The sequence below is a fragment of the Paroedura picta genome, chromosome 4 (genome assembly GCF_049243985.1).
Source record: "Paroedura picta isolate Pp20150507F chromosome 4, Ppicta_v3.0, whole genome shotgun sequence".
Taxonomy (NCBI): domain Eukaryota; kingdom Metazoa; phylum Chordata; class Lepidosauria; order Squamata; family Gekkonidae; genus Paroedura; species Paroedura picta.
This window is the reverse complement of record NC_135372.1, coordinates 42,088,470-42,112,566: the sequence shown is the minus strand read 5'-3', so window position 1 is coordinate 42,112,566 and position 24,097 is coordinate 42,088,470. Positions and strand designations below refer to the sequence as shown.

The 24,097-nt window shown below is 43.4% G+C and overlaps 1 protein-coding gene across 6 annotated transcripts in view; it reads right to left on the bottom strand.

Annotated features, from left to right (window-relative positions):
• Positions 1–24,097, bottom strand: part of C4H1orf21 (chromosome 4 C1orf21 homolog) — a 271,997-nt gene that overhangs the window by 56,810 nt on the left and 191,090 nt on the right. For all 6 annotated transcript variants that reach the window (XM_077332646.1, XM_077332647.1, XM_077332644.1 and 3 more), the window contains exon 3: positions 18,133–18,227. In XM_077332646.1, coding sequence (XP_077188761.1) covers positions 18,133–18,227 — 95 coding nt within the window. The remainder of the gene's footprint in view (positions 1–18,132; positions 18,228–24,097) is intronic.

Here is a 24,097-nt window from a genome sequence, read left to right as displayed (position 1 = left end):
TTTTACTACCTGAAGTAAAGGAGTCCCAAAGCGGCTTACAAACACCTTTCCTTTCCTTTCACTACAACAGACACCCTGTGAGGTAGGTAGAGCTGAGAAAATTCTAACAGAACTTCTCTACAAGAACAGCCCCAAAAGAATGGTGACTAGCCCAAGGCTCCACCACCTGGCTGCATGTGGAAGAGTGGGGAGTCAAACCAGGTTCTCCAGATTAGAGTCCACTGCTCTTTAACCATTACAGTGTGCTGGCTTTAGTAATTCCATCAGTGTGAAGGAAAACCTTACAGGAAACAGATATGTGTGTCACAGAGCCAACAAGATTCTCTCTAAAGTTCTGAAATAGAGTTTGGGGATTTGGCTTGAAAATGCCAGAAAAGGAAAACAGTTTGTGCGAAGGAAATGAGAAAAAAAAATGTATTTGCACTTGTATGCACGAACCTCTTATGGGTAGTAACCTAATATGACAGCAAACACCACTGGAATCTCCAGGTTCTCATCTGCATATCCCACCTGCAGGAGGGGCTATACATGCCACCTAAACTTACAGATCTTGGAAGTTAAGCAGGGTCAGCCCAGGTTAATATTTGGATGGGAGACCAAGAAAGATCAGGGTCATGACACGGAGGGAAGCAATGGCAAACCACCTCTCAGTGTTTCTTGCCTTGAAAACCCTATGGGGTTGCCATCTGTCAACTGTGACTTGATGGGACTTTCCCCCAGTACCACCTTAACAAAAAGCACCAAATAAAATAAACACGCTGCTACTGGAAGGGAAATGGAAATTCATATTTACGAGGGCAGTGCAGAAAACAAAGTACCTGACAAAGCAAAGGGCTGGCTTTACTGGAAAAGAATTCAACTTACATCTGGAACACCATATGAATGAATCACAAAGGATTAGGGGATAATCAGCAGTGCTAAAGCTAGCCTCAGGCATGTTGCTAAATATCAGAAAATACTCCATCTCTTCCGAATCCATTTTCTTTTTCCCCTTCTGTGCAGCTTTTTTATCCAAGAGCACATACCCTTAAATACCAGGGCTTTGATCCAGGTGTAAAGATCCACTGCAGGCCCTCATTTGGCCCACCTGTCTCCGACACATTCATATTCCTGCCTTCCATGGACATGTTTATTTTGCTGCAAGAAGCAACTATGTGTATTTGCTGCATGCCACTAACAATCGCAGCTATGTGGAAACAGAAAGTACATTTGTGATAAAAACAAAATGCAAGTCTTCTGGGGTGAATTCCTCTGGTGGAAAGACCGTAAGACTTCCAGGGTAGCGATCCCCAACCTGTGGGCCGCAGAACACAGGTGGTCCGTCGACTAATTGGAGGTGGGCTGCGAAGGACGCCTTCTCCTCCCCACCCTGGCCCTTTACTTCATCCCTCCCGGCCCTTTACAACACACTTCGGGTGTCATTGTCTCCCATCACTCCCAGATGGGACTATCTTGTTGCAGAGAAACAAGCTCAGGGTTCCCATTGATTTGTCATTGTCATGAGTTAAAATTTCCATGAAAATAAAATGTTCCTTATGTTCATTGTTGTGGCGTGTCTGTATCTTATTTTGAAGGGATGTTTAAACATTACCATAGCGATCAGAGTGTGTTAGGGCAGTGGTTGAGAATAGAGGAGTAAACTACCCCCCCACCGGGCCTCAGTAAAATTGTCAAGCGTTGAATGGTCCCCGGTGATAAAAAGGTTGGGGACCACTGTTCTAGGGGACTGTAAAAGTATGCAAAATCATGTCTGGAGGCCTTACACACAAGCATCCCAAGATCTCGTTCACACACTGCTATCCAGAAGTATATCTCCCATCCAGTATACATGCTTCTCCTTTTCTCCAGGCTGAACATTTTCTCCTCCTCTTCTTCAGGCTGAATATTTCCAAGGAGCTCAGTCTTTCCACGTAGGGCTACATCACCTACTGCTTGTTTACAGTCACCCAGGTGGCTACATGTGGAGGAAAGGGGAATCAAACCTGGTTCTCCAGATTAGAGTCTGCCATTATTTAACCCCCAACACCATGCTGGCTTCAAATGACTTGTTTAAACATGCAGAACCCATATCCTATAATTCCCATTACGAGAAATAAGATTAATAACAGGCATTGAGAGTTGGTGTGCAACAGTCTGCATTCATATGAGAAAGTCTCTCTGCTCAAGATTTTATTGGCAAAGATTTGTAGTGAATCTTAAACTGAAATATTATTTTCAGTTAATCTTTGTTTCAAGAGCCAGTGCAAAATGGACTCTCATTTTGCTGCAAGAAGCAACTGGAAAGAGCTAACATAAAGCAGTGCTAGCTTACCTCCACTCTGCCAACAAAATAAATCTAAGTCGCATAAAGGTGCGTGAAGAATTCCCTGGTTTATCCACTCTCCTGATAAGTATCAAAACACTGCTGCTTTTTAAGAATACAAAAAAATCTTGCTGTCATTAACACATTTACTCTCCCCAAACAGCAATTTCAATTTGTATTTTGAACTAATTGGGGAACTAACCCAATCAGTGAAATGGATCCTTAATTTCAATCAATCAAACAAATCTAGGCACATAATGAAGGAGGTGTTTGATCCGATGGTGGATATTTCTTAAGGCGCAGAAGGAAAATCAAACAATATCTCCCTGTTTCTCTCAGCTTCATTTATTCTGCTTTGGGGGAGGAGGAAGGTCAGTGAGTTATTCTTAAACTAAAACAATATTCAGAGAGCTTCTCAGCAGTTATAGGGACATCAAAGGGAAAAGGAGACCAGTTCAGCCAGAAATTTTCTCTCCACTTCGGTACAAATAGTAAAACTGACCAGATCAGATAGCGAGTAGTTCCCGGTCTGCTCCTTCTTCCTTTCCTTTATCAAGCCACACATCTGATTCATACAGTAGACTGAGATTATTGCTTATTGATGGCAAAATCAAGCTAACAAGAATTTAGTGTTCTCAGAGAACATGAAATGCTTCCTCATAGCTTCCAGTCCCCACAAGCACCATATGTCCCCTATTCTTGGTGAGCAACATCATTTACCCATTTAGTTTAGGTGACCCTCCCATCCGAAAGCAACAGGCTCAACCCTCGAAGTTCAGGAGGAATGAATTCACCCTTCAATATTAAGAGAAATAGCTCCATTTGCTCCACTGGACTCTCCCATTAACTTCGGAAGGATATATAACCTCTACTCCAGTAAGATTATACATTCTAAGTATCAATCAAGGTCATGCTTCACCACACAATACATTCCTAGCAGCTACATCGATACTGCCCATAAGGAAAAAAACAGAGCAAGGGAAAATGCACCTTTCACAGAAGCAACTAACACTCAAAATGCTTTCACTGAATGAACCGGCCTTTTCAGAGCTTTCAAAACCTACAAACAGGCGCAGCAAGAAATAAACAGCTCTTGAAATAGCTACAACCACAATCTGCTTCACACTGGCCGATTCCCCTGCAGAGCAATAATCCCCGCTTGGGAAACTTTGGGTCAGATGATAAAATTTCAGTTCCAGTGCACACCAAGAAGATATTGTGCCCTTCACTGAACCCTCAGTCATAGGAGGCCAGAAGGCACAGTCAAAGCATGAATCATCCCCAGAGAACACTGACACAGATAGCCAAGGCAGGCCTGATCCTGTCTGATCTCAGAAGCTAAGGAGAACAGACCTTGGCTAATATTTGGATGGGAGTCTATCAAGGATTGGGGTGGTAGTTCTTTCAAGAAGCAGTACGGGGCATGACTCAGAGGCAGGAAATGGCAACCCACCTCCAAGAGTCCCTTGCCTGCCTGCAAGCCAATCCTCAGATCTCCTGGCTACACTACACATGTCATACAATAAATGAAAACCCTAAGAGATGGTAGTCCAGCTGCACGAAAGAAATGAAATGGGGGAGGGGGGAATGAGCACCAATCAGTACAAAAGAGCAAAAAGAATGAACCGCCTCAGGACAGAGCAGATGGCTTAGGGCAAAATGACAGCAAAATCTAGCTCTAGTCATGTATAAAACACCAAATTGACCCTCCTTAGCCTCACTTTATCCACACACAGAGGGGAAGATGACTCCTTCAGTCACAAGGTTTTCTGAGGTGAAATCATCAAAAACAACTAAATGCCTTCCACAGCTCCACACAATAAGCAGAACTGGATTTTATACCCTCTACCTTATGGTGTCTCAAAGCAGTTTATAATTGCCTCCCCCCTGCCCCCAACAGGCACCTTGTGAAATAAGTGGGGCTGAGGGAATTCTGAGAGAACTGTGACTGGCCCAAGGACTCCCAACAGGCTGCATGTGGAAGAATGGGGAATCAAACACTGTTTTCCAGATTAGAGTCCCCTGCTCTTAACCACGATACCATACAGCAGTGGTCCCCAACCTGCGGGCCGCGGCCAGGTGCCGGGCCGCGAAGGCCATGGCGCCGGGCCGCAGCTCCCTCTCCCCGCAGTAAAAAACTTCCCAGGCCGCAAGCTTGCGGCCCGGGAAGCTTCTTACTGCGGGAGGGCGGGGAGAGGGAATCAGGGCCAGGCCACGGGCGCAGCCCGATGCGCGGGCATGGCCCGCGGGTACGGGTGCGGCCCGATGCATGTAAAACCAGAACAAACCTATATTGCATACTTGTAGACACCTTTGCACACATTATTAGAGATTGTTCAAATGATAACCACCAAACAACTTCCAATAGAATACCCAAAACTAGGAGTCAATGAATGTGGAAAATCAGCAAAATCTCCACAATGCAGAGACTCAAAACTAGATTATAGCTTGGATCTTCTGGAAGCCATTTCCTGAAGATATTTCCACCAGTGAACTGACACTTATTTTTCTCCCCTTTGCACTATAACCTAAAATGGCCCCACTAGTGCTGCTCCTGGGAGACAGGGGGCCACAGGAACAGTACGAAGGGGAATTCAGAAGTCAGCAGGAAAAAGGAAAAATTGATTACTCACTGTTCCATTGAGGAAAATCCTCTGCAAGATCCAACCCTGTATTTTATGAAGGACTTTTAAAAATGTGCATGGTATGTTATATAGTCACTGAATTCTTGATGTAGCCATGATACTGTTCTTTCATTGTGGGTCTCCAATGAGCAATGTTAAGCAGCTCACAAAATATTGCTAAAGACGTTCTACTTCATAGTTTAGAACAGTGGTCCCCAACCTTTTTATCACCAGGGACCGGTCAACGCTTGAAAATTTTACTGAGGCCCGGGGGGGGGGTAGTCTTTTGCCGAGGGACATCGCTGCAACCTGAGCCCCTGCTCCACTTGCTTTCCCGCTGATGCCCCTGACTTCCCGCCACCTGCTGCGGGCCGCTGTTGTGTTTCAAATTCTATTTCCAAGAAAGCAAGATGCCATGTTTACTGTTTCAGATGGAAAGAGAGAGAGAGAGAGAGAGAGAGAGAGAGAGAGAGAGAGAGAGAGAGAGAGAGAGAGAGAGAGAGAGAGAGAGAGAGAGATGGGTTTTTCATACCCCGCTTTTCACTACTCAAAGGAGTCCCAAAGCAGCTTAAAAACAGCTTTCCCTCCCCCCCCCCACTACAGACACCCTGTGAGGTAGGTAGCACTAAGATAGCTCTAGCAGAAGTGCTTTGTGAGAGTAGCCCCAAGAGAACAGTGACTGGCCCAAGGTCACCCAGATGGCTGCATGTGGAGGCGTGGGGAATCAATAAATTTGCTACCCAAAATTCTCCTCTTAAGAATTTCGATGTCATATATTCACAGTGGATACACAATGGTATTTCTGAGATTGACTTTTAATGTCATAAATGGATCGGTGTATATGTAGCTTCCTCCTGCCCAACACTTCTCCCTACTCCCGCAGGTACACGCCTGTCTTGCTCTGCTTCCTTTCCTTCAGGAAAATCTTTTCCAAACTGTTGTGCCTGCAGTCATGAAAGCTATCCCTACTGCCACATGGCAGGCTTTTCACTTATGCTTTTTAGTCACTGGCTGAAAGATTTTTGCAGAAAGCCTCTCCTGAAGACTTTGTTGCTGAAATACTTTAATTAAGGAAGTTTTAACTGGATATCTCGCTGTGTTTATTTTTCTCCTGGAATTCCTATGATTTTACTATAATGTGTTTTCAGACTGGTCTGTTGGGAGCTATCCCTCTTCAGATACAACACTCAACTACAGGTGACAGCCATCATTTTGATCTTCCATAAGTTTACCTCACAGCCTAATTAGACAATAAGGCCAAGAACTGACTTGCATCAAATCAGCATACCTACCAAACAGGCCTAAGGATGAAGAACATCTATTCTCCCCCTTCTTTGCTATTACAGAAAAATTTGCATAAGACTGAAATTACTGGTTGTGATCAAAATCTGAGACGACCAAAAACGGGGGTGGGGAACGGAAACTAGTGTTCTGTCAGGAAAATAGAAATCCATTATCCGTTGAACTTGTATGCTGAACTTGTATGCTGAGATCATTATGAGAGTGATTGAACTCAAAGAGTCAAACACCAGAATTAAGATTGGAGGAAGGAATATAAATAATCTTTGGTATGATGATGACACTACCCTCCTGTCAGAAACTAAGGAGGGCCCAGAACAACTGATCACAAAGGTCAATGAAGTAAGCAAGAAATATGGCCTTTTCTGAAATACTAAAAAGACAAAAATAATGACCACTGCAAAAAACAGACATGGCACAATAACAATTGATGGCGAAGAGATCAAATGCATTCAAAAATTAATTTTTCTTGAATCACAAATTGATGAGAGTGATGATTGCAGTATGGAAATAAAATGTTGGATTGCTCTGAGTTGCTCAGCAATGAGCTTGAATCGAACATGGAAAAGCAAGGATATAAACCTGACTACCAAACATAGATTAGTTAGATCGATCATATTTCCAATAACCACTTATGGCTGTGAAAGTTGGACGATGAAAATAATCAGACAAGAATCGCTTCATTTGAACTCTGGTGTTGGAGAAGGCTTCTGCTGATTCCATGGACAGCAAAAATCACAAATAAGGAAATACTACAATGCAAAGTCTGATATATCACTGACAGGCAAAATCACAACACTCCGGCTCACTTACTTTCACTGTATCATATGAACCAACTCAATGGAGAAACCAATTATGCTAGGATTGGTCAGTGGAAAAAAGAAACCAGGTCGACAAAGAACACGGTGGTTAGACATGATCAAAATGGACACTGGCCAGAACACTGCATGGCTGAGGGAGACATTGCAGGATTGGAGATTGTGGCGACAGCTGAGCCATGGGATCACTATGAGTTGGACTCGACTGAATGGCTGACAACAAGAACATCAGTAGGTCTAATTTTGAACATGGGCACACCTGTGGACACTTAAATGCAGAGACTGGGATCATGCACTGACAAAATATCTTTCTACAAATTTGAAGGACATAAAGTTGCAGAAAGAATCAGAAAAGGGTAGGTTTGTTTGGTGGGGGAGAAGAAGAGAGAGAAGCAGGAAAAACAGAGAGGCTATGAGGGATTTCACAGCAGGAGAAATGAGCTGCACTCGCAAGCTCTTGCAAGTCCCCCGATTGTCAATACATTTCATCTTCAACATGGCCTCATCTGTGGAGACTTAAATGCAGAAACTGAAGCCATGAATAGACACGACATCTTTCAACAAACCTAAGGAAAGCCCCAGAGTTGCAGAAATAGTATGGAGTGGGAAGTACATAGGCAAGTGAGGTCTGCCCACAAGGATAAAGGTAGGTAAAGGTAGGTAAAGGTAGATAAAGGTAGGTTGCCTGGTGGATCGCAAGGCAAGAAAGAAGCAGAAAACAAGAAGCAGCTATGGGGGCTGCCAGGGAAGGCTAGACAGGGTTATATGAAATGCCCCCGATAAGTCCATGTAGGACCCAGGCATGTCCTCTCTAATGTCAGACTGACTTCCGGACATGATTAAATATTAGTCATCTCATCAGCAAGTATCAGACGGTTCATGTTTGCTTTGCATGCACAGAGGGACAGAAATTACTCTTCATTGATTCTGCTTTTAACAAGATGAACAAGTTAAAATATTTACCTTGAACTAAGCCTTCTTGTACAATGGATCTATACAAATTCAGAAGTCTGAATTCCCTCTCGTCATTCGCAGCACAAATGATTCCCTGTAAGTGTCACCACCTATAATTTGGCAGCAAATAGATGTTTTTTTCCCATTACCCAGTTCTGTTTGAGAAAGCAACTGTGATATATGGAGGTGGTAAAACATGTTTATAAGACTTTTGGGGGGGGGGGAGGTTGCTTATATCAGCATGAAAATGAAAGACTGGAGACCTTGAAGAGCAAGTTCTTACTGTAACTTCAAGGGCCAGCTCTTCATCTTTCACTTGGGGATCCCTAAGAACACACAAACATAAAAGAAGCCATGCTGGATCTGGCCAATGGCCTATCCAGTTCAACACATAGTGACCAAAACCCAGGTGCCACCAGGAAGTCCACCAGTGTAGTCATAACTCCAGAAGGACTGTTGTCCTCCAAACACCAAGGGCCATTTCGCACGGCTTCAAAGTAGCACAATGGTTGCTATTTGGAAACGCTACTAATTTGCCATAACCCACGACGTCGTAGACAATCTGCAACAATCCTGAAACCAATCAGCAAAAAGCGCTTCGTTGTGGCGCTTTCAGGGGAATCCAGAAAAGTGGATTCACCCTCCGGATAGCGATACACTCCTGCAACCAATCTGCAACAGTAGCGCTAAAGACCTGTGCGTTACCATTGTTGCTGGTTCTTCAAAGTCCCTCCCCCTGGCTCTCTCCTCCAAACTTCCGGCGAAGCGATCGCCATTTTTTTTTCTCCGAGCGAGCGGGGATAAACGCACCAGCGAGCCTCTTTCTGTTTAGAGGCTTCCCTGGCTTCAGTCCTTCACCTTTAGTCACTAAGCACAAACCACTGAAAAGCCCGTTTGCTGAAATAAAGTCCCTTTATTTTTTACAAATAAATTCAGCCGAAAATCGGGCCCGTGAGAGGGGGGGGGGATTTTTTTTTTATCACTCGAGGCAGCGTGCAAACGATCATACAATCAAACGACAGCTCACATTAGGCAGCTGGATGGGTCTCTCCGTAGCAACGAATCTACCTAGATTCGTTGCTATGGGTCGTTTTTTTTTTTTTAAAACCTTTCTTAAAGGGAAAGGGGCTGTTTGGGAGCATGCTAACGGCTGCCCATTGGCTGCTTGACGGCCAGGGGCGGGACGAGCTTGGCAATAGCGCTTCCTTTCTAGCGATTTCTGCCGAGACCGGAAGCCTGTGGGAAACGCTAAAAAACGCAACTGATTCCACTACAAAGGCAGGTATGCATAACGACGAATTCCACTATTTTAAATGGCGATTTTTCATTCCGCAAACAATTTGCAACAAAGATCCCTGTGCGAAAAGGCCCCAAGAATACAGACCATCACTGCACCAAATGGTGCTCTGTTGATGAACTTCCATCCCATATGTGTGTACCCAATCCCTTCTTGTTCCTGCAAGTATGAGGGACCAGGGACATGTAGGGCTTTTTGGATGCAATAGACAGCATCTTGAGTTGAACCCCAAAACTAAGAGGTAGCCATAGACATCAAAATGGGCGTTAAGAGGTATAGCCTGCATAGCTCCTGATAACAATCAAGCTGCAGCATTATGTACCCACTGAACTTTCCAAGTTGATTTCAAGGGCAAATCCATGTAGAGCACATTATAATAGGAAAGTCTTGAAGGCTCAAGGTAAGGAGCCATTGTCCTTATCAAGGTAAGGAGCCATTGTCCAGACTAAATGAAGATGGAAGAAAGCATTACAATTACAGATTTTTGCAACTGTTGAAGGGGCTGGGAGCCATGAGACAAAGGGAGGTTTCTGGTCCAGGCTCCTGGCTAAATAGATCCAGTCTCTGCCTCCCTCCTCTCAGCTCTCCCCATGGCCAAGTGGGCCCAGCACGTCCCGTGCACGCTGCAGGTGGGCGGGGAAAAGGAATGGGGGAGAGAGCCCAGTGGCACCTTCTCGTAGCTAATAGAGATCTGCTAGCAAGCCGTAGGGGTGATCTCCCACCCCACCACTGCCCATGACATACCTCCAATTCCCCCTCCCCACACTGTTCACCTTTCCTCCAGGAGCAGCATTTCCAGACTATTTTTGGCTACTCTCTAAAGGGGTGGGACGATGTCGGGAAGTCACAGTCAGTATGCAGAATTCTCTGCTGGACCCAACCCATTGTTCTCTGACTTTAAGTGCCTCAAACATTCAACAGCCATTTAGAGCAGCTGCAAGCATTTCTCCAATATTAATGGCTTCATCTTCTCATCCGACTTTTTTTCCAGTGCCTTGAGACTCCTCCCCAGTAATGCACTCAATTTTATTTGGTACATGACAGAAAAGCAGCAGCTCATCTCCCCAAAGAAATCAGCAAGCTTTAGAATGGGTTTTAGTTCCACAGCCACCTTAAGAACACCGTCAAACAAGTGCTCAGCATCTGATTCCTATGGCTAAAGCAGTGCTTTACAGCAGGGGCAGTCAACTTGTGGTCCTCCAGATGTGCATGGACTACAATTCCCATGAGCCCCTGCCATGAACATCTGGAGGACCACAGGTTGACTACCCCTGCTTTAAAGCCTTCTTGAACCTGGGGCTCCTAAGTTCTTTCTGCCATCCAAGACACTCAGTCTATTGGCAATTGCATCTTCGGTGAATGAGCACAGTAGCCTCAATATGCAGGTTCTGTGAACTGGCATAAGAAGAAGGCATGTCAGACTCTTTCCCCTAAAACCAGTCAACTAGGGAATGAGGCAGGAGGAAGGGAAGCTGTGATAGCCAAAACCTCTTATACTGCCAGGAAAGTGACCGAAAATGGAGATTAGCACAGCAGCATGGGCACCAGGTGCAGTTTTTGCTGCTGGCAGAAAAGTCTATCTCTGTCTTCCACAGGGCCTTCTTCTTTCTCTTTCTCAGTGCTTCCATAGGATGTTTGGAGTCAGGGGGTGGAGCCTGGGAAGGGCAGGGTCTTCCTCAGCAGGATATAATGCCACATGGTCTACTTATCAAACCAGCCATTTTCTCCAGAGGAAGTAATCCCTGTAGTCTGGAGATCAGGAGTAATTCTGGGAGATTTACAGGCATCACTTGGAGGTCAGCAGCTTTATGTGTGCACCCACCTAATCCGGACTCCAGAAGAAGGAAGGAAATCCGGCCCCACGGATTTAAGAACCACTAGTTTAGAACGTGAACTTCAAAACAATTGTTTTTATCTTTTTGCTCCAGTGACTGCAAAATTCTCAGCTACAGAGTTTATTTCAGTCCCTGCACTGACCATTTTTAAACCAAGCACAAAATAAACAAAGACGCTGGCCTAAGTTGTCCATCTGCTAGCTCTCTGAAGATGTGAACTGTGCCGATCCTATGCAGAAATGCAACCTGAATCTACCATGTGCATCAGTGTCAAGCACTGCAGTTGCCCACAGAAGTACTTGGCTGTGCGGCTAGATAGCTGTGTGGTGCAGAAACAACACGCCCTGAAAAATTCTATCCATTGTTGTGCTGTTTCAGGTCCTGGATGAATGCAGCATCCAGTAAAAGAAAAAGAAAAAAGGTGCTAGATTGCTGTCCAAAAAATAGCAAACAGCTGGTGTGAAGGAATCCCTTCTGTTGCCCCCTAATATCAAGCCCCAAGCAATTCCTTCTGCTAAATAAATGGGGAAATATAATTAGTAACACTGTCAGTTTGATTGTCACAAACATCATGGGGGAAAATGATGGAAATTCTAGACATATGGGCCATGGAGTATGTCAAAAGCAGCTGATGCCTCCACTCACAAACAGATGTCCATCACACTTTAAAAAATATATCCTCTTAATTTTGTTAAGAAATAGATGTCCTCTTCATTCTCTTTCCAATGTCCCATCCAATTTCTTAAATCCCTCCACCCACAACCCACCTCTCCCTATTTACCTCCTGATTTTTCCTGGGCACAAGATGGAGAGTAATACACAAAATACAATAAAAACAATAATATTTTCTCTCCTCCTGATATTGCTGCTTCACTAATCTCTCCCCGAAAACCCAGTTTGTGGCTGTGATGATGTACTCAAAACTGGAGGCAATTGGCCTTCAGTGTGGAGGTGTCCCACTAATAGGAAAAAAGGCAATCTGAGGAACCTGCCTGACATCTGGTGACCAACGCCTCAGAATCCAACCTCCAAAGCAGCCCTTTTCTTCAGGGGATTCAGCTCTGTAACCTGGAGATGACCTGTAATTCCAGGGGTTCCCCAGATCCTGCTTGGAGCCTGGCATACCTAAACCTCAGTGGGGTGAAATGCCTCAGAATTTCCCCTCAGAAGCAGCCATTTCTCCCATAGAGCTATTTCTATAGTCTACAAATGAGCTCTAATTTTAGGAGCTCTCCTGATCCCCCTCGCCTGGAGGTTGATTACCCTGGGTTGGGAATATTGCTTGCAGTCTGGAAGTGGCACCTCAAAATGGTGCCTCACAGTCCAACCTCCAAAGCTGCTTTTTCCTTTACAGAGGTGATCTTTATAGTCTGGGGATGAACACTTTGGCATGAAATGTATGTTTGTGTGTGTGAAGTTCCCCTGGCAAGATCCACACTAGGCCACTGGCTAGTGCCCATTGCCTTCAAGGGTGCAACTGGAACAGGTGCTCAATAGTTGGAAGTCAAGGGAAGAGTACCCAAGACAGTAGAGCCTGAACTCAGAACCACCCTGGAAAGGACTGAAGAGGACTTCCCAGAAGTGCAGCTTTCAGACTGAGTGAGTCTTCAGGGTAAAGAGCTGGCAAAATGAACAAGCTCCAATACTGTGGGCCTCTCCTAAGCACAGGAGACAGATATCATGCTCATGTCATTTTGTTCTACATTTAAGACATTTTTTTCAACAATGCCTTGGACACCAGGACAAGGACCACAAGCACAACAAAACAGAGATAACCTGGCTTATGATCAAACTTGCCTCTTGTGAAACTGATTCCCAAAGGAGTGCAAATTAATCTTCGGTGGTCAAAAACAGGTCTTCCTTATCCAGGACAACGACAACAAAAAATAATAGAATATTCTAGAAAGCTTCCTATCCTTGCAAAATAAGAAGTGAGGGAAGGTGGTACCTGCCATCAGAACATGTGACATGTTAGGGGAGAATGCCATGCAAGCACTGGTCCTAAAAGGGGTGGGCCACCACCTCTTTGGAATTTTAAAGCTAGAAAGAGAATATCCCTTAGTCAGCCTGTACAGGGACCATCCCAAAATGAGGCTGCATGAGAAGTTGGAAGATGAAGCATACAGTACAATAAGGGAACATCACCAAATTCACAATATGCCATGAAATACAAGGGATTTCTAAAGTCTGGTATTTCTAGAAATCAGGGGATAGCATCCCATGTCTCCAGTATACAGACCCACCCCGTTTACTTTCCTAGCACTTTTTTCTTTCCAGACTATAAAAATAGATTTAGTATTTAATCAAAGAAAGCCCAGATTTGTTTGCATGGAACATATTTAAGGCACTCCAAATTCTACAGAAAACCCAAATTCAAATATTCAGATCTGTAGTAATAGACTCCCCGTGGTGAAGACAGAGGCCTTGGAAGTACTGCCAACTGAACACCAAGCAAATGGCATCATGTGTGAACTGCGTTTTGTGTGGGCATTTTGCCCATTTTGAATTATCCCTTCCCATCCCCATTGGGGATATGTGTGACCATCTGGCTCACATATTATGTCATTAATGTGGTGCAAGGTGTACGTGCCTCCGAGGCCTAGTCCTGGTCCCAGCCACGTGAACAATGCTACCACAGGGCCAAATGCCTGAGCCCGGCCTACATATCAAGTCAGTATTCACTGTGGAGCTCCTAATTGCTCAAGCCTGAAGAGAGGCTCAATTTTAAGAGACAATGAATCAAATGTAAAACCTAATCCTTAGCTCATTGCCCAAATAAAGCCCAATTATTGATTGAAGCGATCAAATAGATGGTTTATACGATTGTTTTAGCCTTCAAAAACTCAAATCCGTATGGATAATACAAAGGAGTCTCAAAACAACAAGCCAATATGGCCTCATTGGGTAAGACAAATGCCAAATGATGTGAACAGACTATCAATCTCGTTTTACCTTTCTCAGAGGCAACATTGTACACGAAAATGCCATTAGTGCTGCAATTACAACGGTCCTGTTATGAATGTTAAAAAGGATATTATGATGCACGGTTGTCAAGCTAAAACAAGGAGTTCTTTCACAAGTGGAAATTAATGGTTTTTATAACTTCACTCCATATTTACGGTAATCTCTTACCTGTATGTTGGGGGAGCTTCAGCAGGGGTTCTAATCTAGGGATGCCGAGTCTCCTGCAATAGCGGGAGAGTTCCCAGTAATTCCCTTGATACCTGATGAGGATCCTGGCACATTAGGCTTTTTCATGCGAGTCACAGGATGCAGTCCAAGAGCTGAGGTTTTATCACAAGGGAGGGAGGGAGGGAGAGGGAGGGAGGAGGGTGAAGGAGGCCAGGGCAGCAAGGCAGCAGCACAGAGCACGGGGTGCCTCATCCGCCCTGAGTTCAACTCCTGCTCCAGCCTCAATTTCTCAGAACCCGTGTCTTTCCTCCAATCCTAGGAATGGCTCCCCCCCCCCCACTTGCAGGAAAGGAAGTTCCCCATGACATGAGGAACAGGGCAACTGAGCGCAGGCAGCAGTGAAGCATGTGGAGCGCTCTGTTGACAAGGAAGGGGGTTGGAGTCAAAGGATTGTGAAAGGCACCCAAAACTGAAAGCACCATGATGCCTTGCATGGGGACCGAGCAGAATAACTCGGAGTGGGGGCAGGGCCTGGAGAAGGGTCATGGCTCAGAGGAAGAACGTTTGGCAGCGCTTGGCTAAACTTCTGTGGTTCAATCTGCAGCATCTGCAGGGAGGAGATGCTCTGGGGAAACACTTTGCCTGAACAAAGCTACATTTTAAGACTGACTCTGCCCAAGACAGCAGCAGAGGACTGGAGAACTTGGACACTGCCTTGGGTTATTTGGTTGGCCCTTTTGATTTTGGTCATTATTTACATAAACTGCTTTGAGTTAGCCATGCATGTAGAAAACTATATAATAGTAATTTTTCCAAAAATAAATATGGAAGGCATGGACCTCCTGAGTTTGCATGGTTTCTTTGCATGGTGCCCCATAATTCAGTATTAAACCACATGCATGCCCAGGAATGGCACTATTAAAAAATCACAATCTCTATGACTTTGTGGCACCACAATGCAGAAATCGGGATCCAAGGCACAGTCCCTCCTATTTTTCACAGAAAATCCCCTGGAAAGTTGTATTGAGGGGAGGAGACATGCACAATTCAGCTCTAGAAAAGCAGGAGACATATATGCAAACCAGTTATCAGATTGTCATACTAGGGCCAACTTATCCCAAGTCTACTTCTTGAGATATTTATACTCCCCTTTTTCCCGAGTGGAAAACCAAAGAGCTTAGGGGACTCAGTGGTAGAGCAACTAGTTAGCACACAAAAGGTCCTATGTTCAATCCCCAGCATCTCCAGTTTAAAGTATTTATTTATCTATTGTAAGGTATGTGTGAAGTCTAGTCAGGAGATTCTAGGATTGTCTGGAAGCAAGGCAAGAGACATTGAAAGGTGGTTTGCCATTGTGTTCCTCTGACTCTAGGCATACCAGACCCAGGAAACAGAAGCAAGCATACAAAGAAAGTCTTGCACACAAGGAGGAACTCAATGTGCACAATATGGTATATGTCTGCTCATAAGATATGTGGGTATTATGACAGCACTTTCTCTAGACTAACGATCCCCAACCTGTGGATCGTGGACCACATGTGGTCCTTCGACTAATTGGAGGTGGGCCCCGAAGGATGCCTTCTCCCCCCCCGGCCCTTTACTTCACCACCACCCCCGGCACTTTACAACACACTTCGGGTGTCATTGTCTCCCATCACTCCCAAACAAGCTCAGGGTTCCCATTGATTTGTCATTGTCATGAGTTAAAATTTCCATGAAAATAAAATGTTCCTTATGTTAATTGTTGTGGCGTGTCTGTATCTTATTTTGAAGGGATGTTTAAACATTACCATAGCGATCAGAGAGTGTTAGGGCAGTGGTTGAGAGTAGAGGAGTAAACTACCCCCCCCCCCCACCGGGCCTCAGTAAAAGGCGTTGAGTGATCCCCGGTATTGAGTGGTCCCCGGTGATAAAAAGGTTGGGGACCACTGCTCTAGACCAGCCTTTCTCAATTGTTTTAACCATTGAGAAAACCCTGAAACATTCTTCAGGCTTCAAGAAAACCCAGTGTGCAGAATATGGTTAAGAAGTACAGCTGTATACATGACCACCTGGCCTCTTCTTGGCCTCTTCGGTAACAAAAGAAAATGTGCACCACAATGTTGATTCCTTAAAGCAAGGCCTTTCAAGCATCTGTGTCAAATATGGCTCCAGATCCTCAGCAACATGCAAATATTCTCCCAGAGACAACAAGTTCAGTGAAGACAGAAATGCAGCCGGTTCAGTGAAGACAGCCGGTTCAGTGAAGACAGAAATGCATAATTCACAAAGTTGTCCAGTACCATATCAGGCCATTGGTCCAGCTTTATACGGTCTCCTCCAATGGAGGAAGCTATCCAGATTCTCAGTAGAGAAAGAGGTTTCTCAATACTTTGTTGCTTGAGAATCTGAGCAATGTCATATCCACAACACAGATGGACTAACTGGTCTGCCTGTCATTTCCTCACACTACAGAAAACAGCATTATTGCAAGAAGGGGATGGAAATGAACGTTTTTAAGTATCTTTATCAAATTACAGTTCCCAAGATTGTTTCAGGGTAGGCAATGACAAGGACACAAAACCATTATAAGGCAGTAATGTAAATCCATCCTGAGATGTAATACCCAGGAAAATCAAATCCAAAGGAAAACCCTGCTATGCAGGAGTACGTTTAACAGTGGGGTAAGTCTTCTACCTATGCAATCCAGATTCTGAATCAATGCAAGTGGAATTTGTAAATTATGCATATTAATAATACACTTGCACAATTTCTCTGATTTTCCGTATTTGGAGAAGGGGCAAGAAGAGCCTCCTGAACCTCCCTCCCTTGAATCCATGTGGGAGATCTGACCAACCATGGGTCTGTTAGATTGTTCATTATGTTAGAATGTTATTTTCTCTGTTTATTGTTAGTTTTACTTTTCATTCATTATAATCACTGAGTTTGATGTACTGGTCTGTTTGCGTTCATGTTAACCACTCTGAGCCTTAGGGGAGGATGGCATACAAATGTAATTAATTAATTTAACGTTGGTTCTTATATGCCGCTTTTCTCTACCAGAAGGAGTCTTCCCTTTCCTCTCCCCACAACAGATACCCTGTGAGATAGGAGAGGCTGAGAGAGTCCTGATATTACTATGTAGAAACTATATAGCTCTACCCAAGGACTATTCCCAGTCTCTGGAAATCTATTTAACTCATGTCTCTGGCCTCTGAGACACTTGCAATCATGTTTTTGAAAGTATAAAGTCTAAAAACTTGCTTTTAAAGAAGAACTAAAGGTAAACTCTGTTCCCGTCCTGCTTTCCTGAAAACGGATGGTGCACACAGGACACAGTAATATACAAGTACAAAATTGGAGGATAACCCAACCTGAAAAGCTAAAAACAAGAAATTAACCTTTATTTATAAACCAATGACTAAACACTGGTTTCTGCGGATTCTCTGCAGTAAGTAAATCATACATCTTGCACTATCTATCTTTGCACTCTTTAAAACACAGGTTGGGAATGCAGAAAGTAAACAGTGGCAGTCATCTCCTTAAATACAGGTAGTTTCCTTCTCAAAAGGCAGCAAATTTCTGTGTGGCTAACAACTCCTTTGCTCACAAACACATTCATCATGAGCCAAACTGTATTACAACTTGCAAAGGCACTGAATACAAATGCCCAGTCCACCAGAGCCCACTTCACCGTATCAAGAACAGGGATAATTCATCCAGACAAGTAGAGGAAGAGACTGCCGGGCACTTTCCCTGCGAGCTATAAATAGTGGTGGCATTTTCAAGAATACTCTTCTCCAGCACCCTCGTGTCCCATGCACTACATATTTCATTACAGACACTGCATCACAGCCAAGTTGTTAAATATGTGATAACTTTGAACACTTACCAAGTTTTCCTGGTTTCTGGCAGCTATTTTCTGATCATCTTCTCCCCCGTTTTTCATGTATTTGACCTCTTCCACAGGTTTGATCCTATACTCATCTGAGGATCAATAAAAAAGTACATACATTAAGAGCACTTACAGAACCTAGAGAGATGAGCAAATGAAAACATGATACAGCAAGGAATAACTACCCCCTCCCATGAAGGTCTCATAAGGAAAGGCAGCTGTCTAAGGAAACTATTATCTTCTGGAGCGCCCACAGTTCTCGGGAAGAAGAGTTGGGTTTTATACCCTGTTTTATTCTACCATAAGGTGTCTCAAAATACCTAACAATCACTTTCTCTTCCTATTCCTACTTACCTTTGCAAGGTAAGTGGGAATAGGAAGAGAAACTGACCTACTTACCTTTGCAAGGTAAGTGGGGTTGATAAGAGTTCTGAGAGAACTGTGACCGGCCCAAGGCCACCCAGCAGGCTTCATGTGGAGGAGTTGAGAATCAAACCCAGTTCTCCAGATTTAAATCCTCCACGCACTTAACCACTACACTATGCTGGCTCTCAGTTAGAATCAATTATCCAAAAATAACTTTGTTACAAAAACCTTAAGAACTCCTCCTCAAGGTATAATTTTAATGGATACATGACACACCCAAATTGTTATCAACAGAAACATTTGACATACACATGAAAACCTCTTCTGCGCAACACCAAAACACTCTCCAAAAAGCTGGAGCCAGCAGCAGGGTGGGAGGGGAAGATCCATATAAGTTACTGAGGCAAGCTGACTGTAAGGCAAGTTGAGGTGGTTTCCTCAGTTTAGGTCTGGATTTCTCAACCATGGTTTTGTGAAACCCTGGTGTTTCCTGACAACCCTGGAAGAGTCTCCTAAATGGGTGGGACTGAATTTTTAAATATATTTTTTAAAAATTGTTAAACGTTTATTGGCTAATATAACCATGTTGACCCACCCCCTCCCCAAATGGCCAATTATGAGCCTGGAGAGGGTGGGAAGGGGAGGAGCACCAGGTGGACATGTACACAGCAATGCTTCTTACAACTGCACCCCTTCTGGAGATTCTTGAAGCTTGAAGAATATCTCAGGAGCTTCTCAATAGTAAAGAAGTTGAGAAAGGTTAGTTTAGGGATATCTAGAACTATCAAAGGGAGTAATCTGGAAAAGGGTGAGCTGTGACACAGACTGATGCTGATTCTTCCCCCCTCTGCAAGTTCAGCCAATGTTTGGAGAATGGAAATGGGCATGAGTATACTGGCTATGTATAACTGCAACTAAAGCAATTGGTATGGGACAGGCCTACTGCTGGGCCTAGCCGAGTTGACTCGGAGTTGGCACAGCTACTGGGTCCAGACAAGTGACTCAGCACGGTCCAGTGGTGTCCACCACTGTGCAAGTTGTTTGAAGAGTGACAGCTGTCACTAAACAACACACAGTTCAATGGCCGGTAGTGACTAGCCCACCTTTCCAGCCAGCCCAATGGCAATGCCTCATCTATCTAAGGCAGGCATCTCACATATCATGACCTTCCCTGGGCCTCATGTCATCAGAGGGTGGGGCCTCTATAGTCTCATGGACCACCCCTTGTCGATATTCAAGGATTCTGCCATTCACAGTGATCCTGGGAATTGATCCCTTCCAATTGTTGAGAGTCTACAGTTGTTGTCTTACAAGTGTGCACTTCAAATGCTTGTCTGAAAAATGTGAGTTAAATGTGACATGAGCTCCTACACAATAATATGTAAAGGAGAACTATTTGGATTCCTGAATTTAAACATGTAGCTAAATACAACTACGACAACCCTTAGGAAATTTACCTGCAATACAAGAGCTAAATAAAAACAAGCATGTATCAAATGTCTTTCTAGAGTTTGGAGGATGGAGATGATGAGGTTATGTTAATCTAAGCTCTCTTTCTCTGATGAAGACAACTATGCTTAACCTTTGCACAGTACTTTATTCAAAAGGTTTCCCATATACTTATCAGTAACCTTTAAAGGAGGGGGCACTGATGAGGGGGTGAAGTAGAGAAATGAGAAAGCCAAAATTCTGAGGTCCCTATTCAACCCAGAAGGCCCACGCAGCCAGGCAAAACCATGCAACTTATTTTTATATGATGGGTGGTGGGGGCTGTGTCTCTGTAGCATGAAAGGAGGAGACAGCACAGGCAAATTCTTATGGGGTGGGGCAGCTGCAATAGCTATCTGCAAATAAAGAGAGAAAGCCCTCACTCCTGCAGGCAAATCCCTCAACAACCAGAATTACATTACATCTGCACTTCTCCCCTTCTCCGAAACGTTAAACAACTGCTATCATCACACAAGTTCAAGAGATTTCTGTTATAGCAACACAAATTAGTTTGTCACACCAAAGGGGACAAATACATTTTAAATGGAGATTGTCAATATGAGGAATTACTCCCGAGACGTAGACTGAAAGATGTTAGCACCCTGTTGAGCGAACAAAAGTGTCTTCCAGGTAATTTGACTGTCACCGTTAAGAGAAAGATCTGACTAATTATGGCACACACACATCCCTCTCCCCACACAAGAATCTAAACAGGATCACAGCATGGATAAAAGCCTATTTGGGAAGGAGCTCAGGCCTTTCAATATCAAGAACGGTCCCTCACATATTTACTAGACTATTGTTTCTGTCTGAATGGTAGCATTGATGAAGTGCAAGTTCAATGGATGACTCATCAAGCAATGAAGAAGAAGAGTTGGTTCTTATATGCTGCTTTTCTCTACCCAAAGGAGTCTTCCAAATGGCTTACAGTCGCCTTCCCTGTCCTCTCCCCACAACAGACACCCTGTGAGGTGGGTAAGGCTGAGAGAGCCTCGATATCACTGCTCGGTCCGAAGATTTTTATCAATGCCGTGGCAAACCCAAGGTCACCCAGCTGGCTGCATGTGGGGGAGTGCGGAATCGAACCCAGCTTGCCAGATTAGAAGTCCGGACTCCTAACCACTACACCAAACTGGCTCTCAACAGAAATGTCAAGATGCAAAGCAGACTTTGGACCAGCAGGACTTTTTGATTGGCTGTGCCACCACAGCACAAGTATCTTCACTGTAAAACTGAAAGAAAACTGTGGACATGCTAGAAAATACTTGTAAACAAGATGTTCATTTTTTAAAAGCATCCTTTTAATTAGTGCTTCTGACTGAAATATTGAATAGTTACTATTAGATTTCGGCATACCCTCATTCCCTGACATTTTGTGGTTGGCTTTGCTTCCCTCAGCAGCCATTTTGTAGTGGTGCATGCCAACCTGTGCTTAAAGTGGATAGGAGCACCTGTGCTAACACAGAGTGCCACTTAAACCTCCCCCCCCCGCCCTTTTGCGGTGGTTTTGAGTTTTGTATGACGTTTTTGAATGAAAATGATGGTCAGCTGGAGGGTCGCAGTTTGACTACCCCTGGTCTAGATATGCACACACATATACACAAGTAAGCATCCTCCTGTCTAACAATAAAACACATCAATTTTATTTTTGTTACATATGTCCCATTGGTTAAGTTTTAATTTCTAGAAGACTTGTCAATGGGTTTTCCATGGGGTACCAACCTACCAACCTATATATTTTTACATCTATATTTTCTACTCTATTCATATTATTGTGGCCCTGGCTGTTATGTAACATGTGTATTCATTAATCCAACTTTTGGAAAAGTTTCTTTTCTGTAAAGTCAAACAAATTACCTTTTTGGGATTGCTCCAGTTCTACCTCCAGCAATAACTTGAATGCAGTTTCCTACAACTCCATACCATTACGAAATAAAATAATTTCTCCTATTTCCAGTCAATTTGAGGAATATGCTGGATATCAGATTCAATTTTGGACTTGCACCCTATTATTCAAATATTGTTTGAAGCCACATACATTCTTAACACTGTATTCAGACCATGTCTAATGTGGAAATATTGAAACTGACAAATGTTCACCATCCATCTTCATAACTGAATCTTAACTTATTATTCACAATTCAGACTAACCAAAGCTATATTCCAGAACAAAGTAATTGAGTAGCATCAAATCCCATACAGTCTTATTTATTTCAGAAGCTTAGTGGAACCACTACAATTTTTACTTTCTCAGCTTAATATGAATGGAAAACTGGCTACTTAAATCTTAATTTGTTGTATCCAATCGAAATGCCTTGCTGAATCAAACCAAGGATCAATTTAGCCCATCTTTACAAATGGCCAGCCTCAGGAAATGAGCTGGGAGGGCACGTACAGTTGTGTTAATACTGGTTAAGTTATCAACAGCGACATGTTTGGCATTATCATCTAGCTCTGCCTTTCAGCAAGCCATTTAGCCTCAAGCTCTCCGTCAGCAATACAGTTCTGATGTAAAGATAATCAAGATCATATATATGAAGCTCTTTGAAGAGCATTATGCTCAGCCTATTCCAACTAGCTAGAGACCCCTGGCCCCAAAGAAATACATCTGGCCTCAACCAGGGTCAGGATGTTTTGTTTCCTGGCCCCCACTTGGTGGAATGAGCTTCCAGAGAAATTCCAGGCCCTGTCAGAGCTAGCACAGTTCCACGGGGCCCGTAAAACAGAACTCTTCTGCCAAGCTTTAGGTTGGGGCCAGTGAACGGATAACATCTATTGGGCCCTCCAGAACCTCCATCAGAAATGCCCACTTGGGAACACCTGGAATGAGTCGGTATTAAGTACTGAAAAACTGTTCATTATGGTTTAAATGTTTTAATGATCAGTAAAATGTTGGAATTTTAATGGGATTAATTTTTAGTAGAAATTATATTTTTGTATTTTCCATTTAACTTTGATGTTCATGACCCTGATCCATCTGGGAGGGCAATATTATCATTTATTATTATTATTATTATTATTATTATTATTATTATTATTATTATTAATAATAATAATAATAATAATAATAATAATAATAATAATAATAATAATAATAATAATAATAATAATAATAATAATGGCCTTGGAGAAGCAGATCCCTTTCAATCTGGCCCCTCTCCTCCCCATCTGTCATATCCAAAGAACAACAGTGATCAACCATACAGGGCTGGTGTATCCCTTATGAAGGTAATACATGAGGAGCCTTTTCAATTCTCTAAAGACCTATACAAAACAAAGCACTAAAACATTATGATGTTTGGGGAACATATCCTAAGAAAAAATAACCCATCCATTTTAAAAGAACATATTTAAAAGGTATTTTCTGAGTGCTGGGTGGCATACAGGATAGCTATCACGACTGAAACATTTTACACAGAAGGAGTAGCACTATGGAGCAATTTAGGAAGGAAGGAGAGTTTGTGGACTGTGCGATGGCATTCACCCAGAACAGTGGCAAAGAGGCGCAACAGATAAAAGGACGGAATAGCGAGAAAAGCCAGATTCATGATCAGTATGCACAGAGTGCATCTCTCAAAATGGCATAAAACAGACAAGAATGACAAACAGCCTATCAAGTATGTAGGAGCAGAAGGACAGAAAGAACCAAGAACATGTTTGTATTTTGTGTATACATGGGCATGTGTGTGTTCCTTTTTAATCTGTACAGAGAAAATTCAAGTAACAATACAACAAATAAAAGATTCCCATCAGGAAACAGATAATTCCACCACACAAAGCTACCATGGCAACATAATGAAGAAGTACACTGTTCATTAATAATGGTCACAGTGATAAATGAGCATATCAGCATATACTACTGAAACAATTACTGGGGGAAAAGGGGGGGATGGCAACAGAGACACAATGTTGGTTCTAACAGCATCACATTAAGAATGAGAACAATGAAAACCAACACTGTTTCCAAGAACCCACTTCAATATAGCCTTTATCTGGGAAGAAAGTAGGGGTACCCATATGACCTTAACTCTTGCAAGGCAAGTGCAACTTGACAGCACTTTACACACACACACAATCAAAGGGTCCCCCATCCTTTTTGCAATTGCTA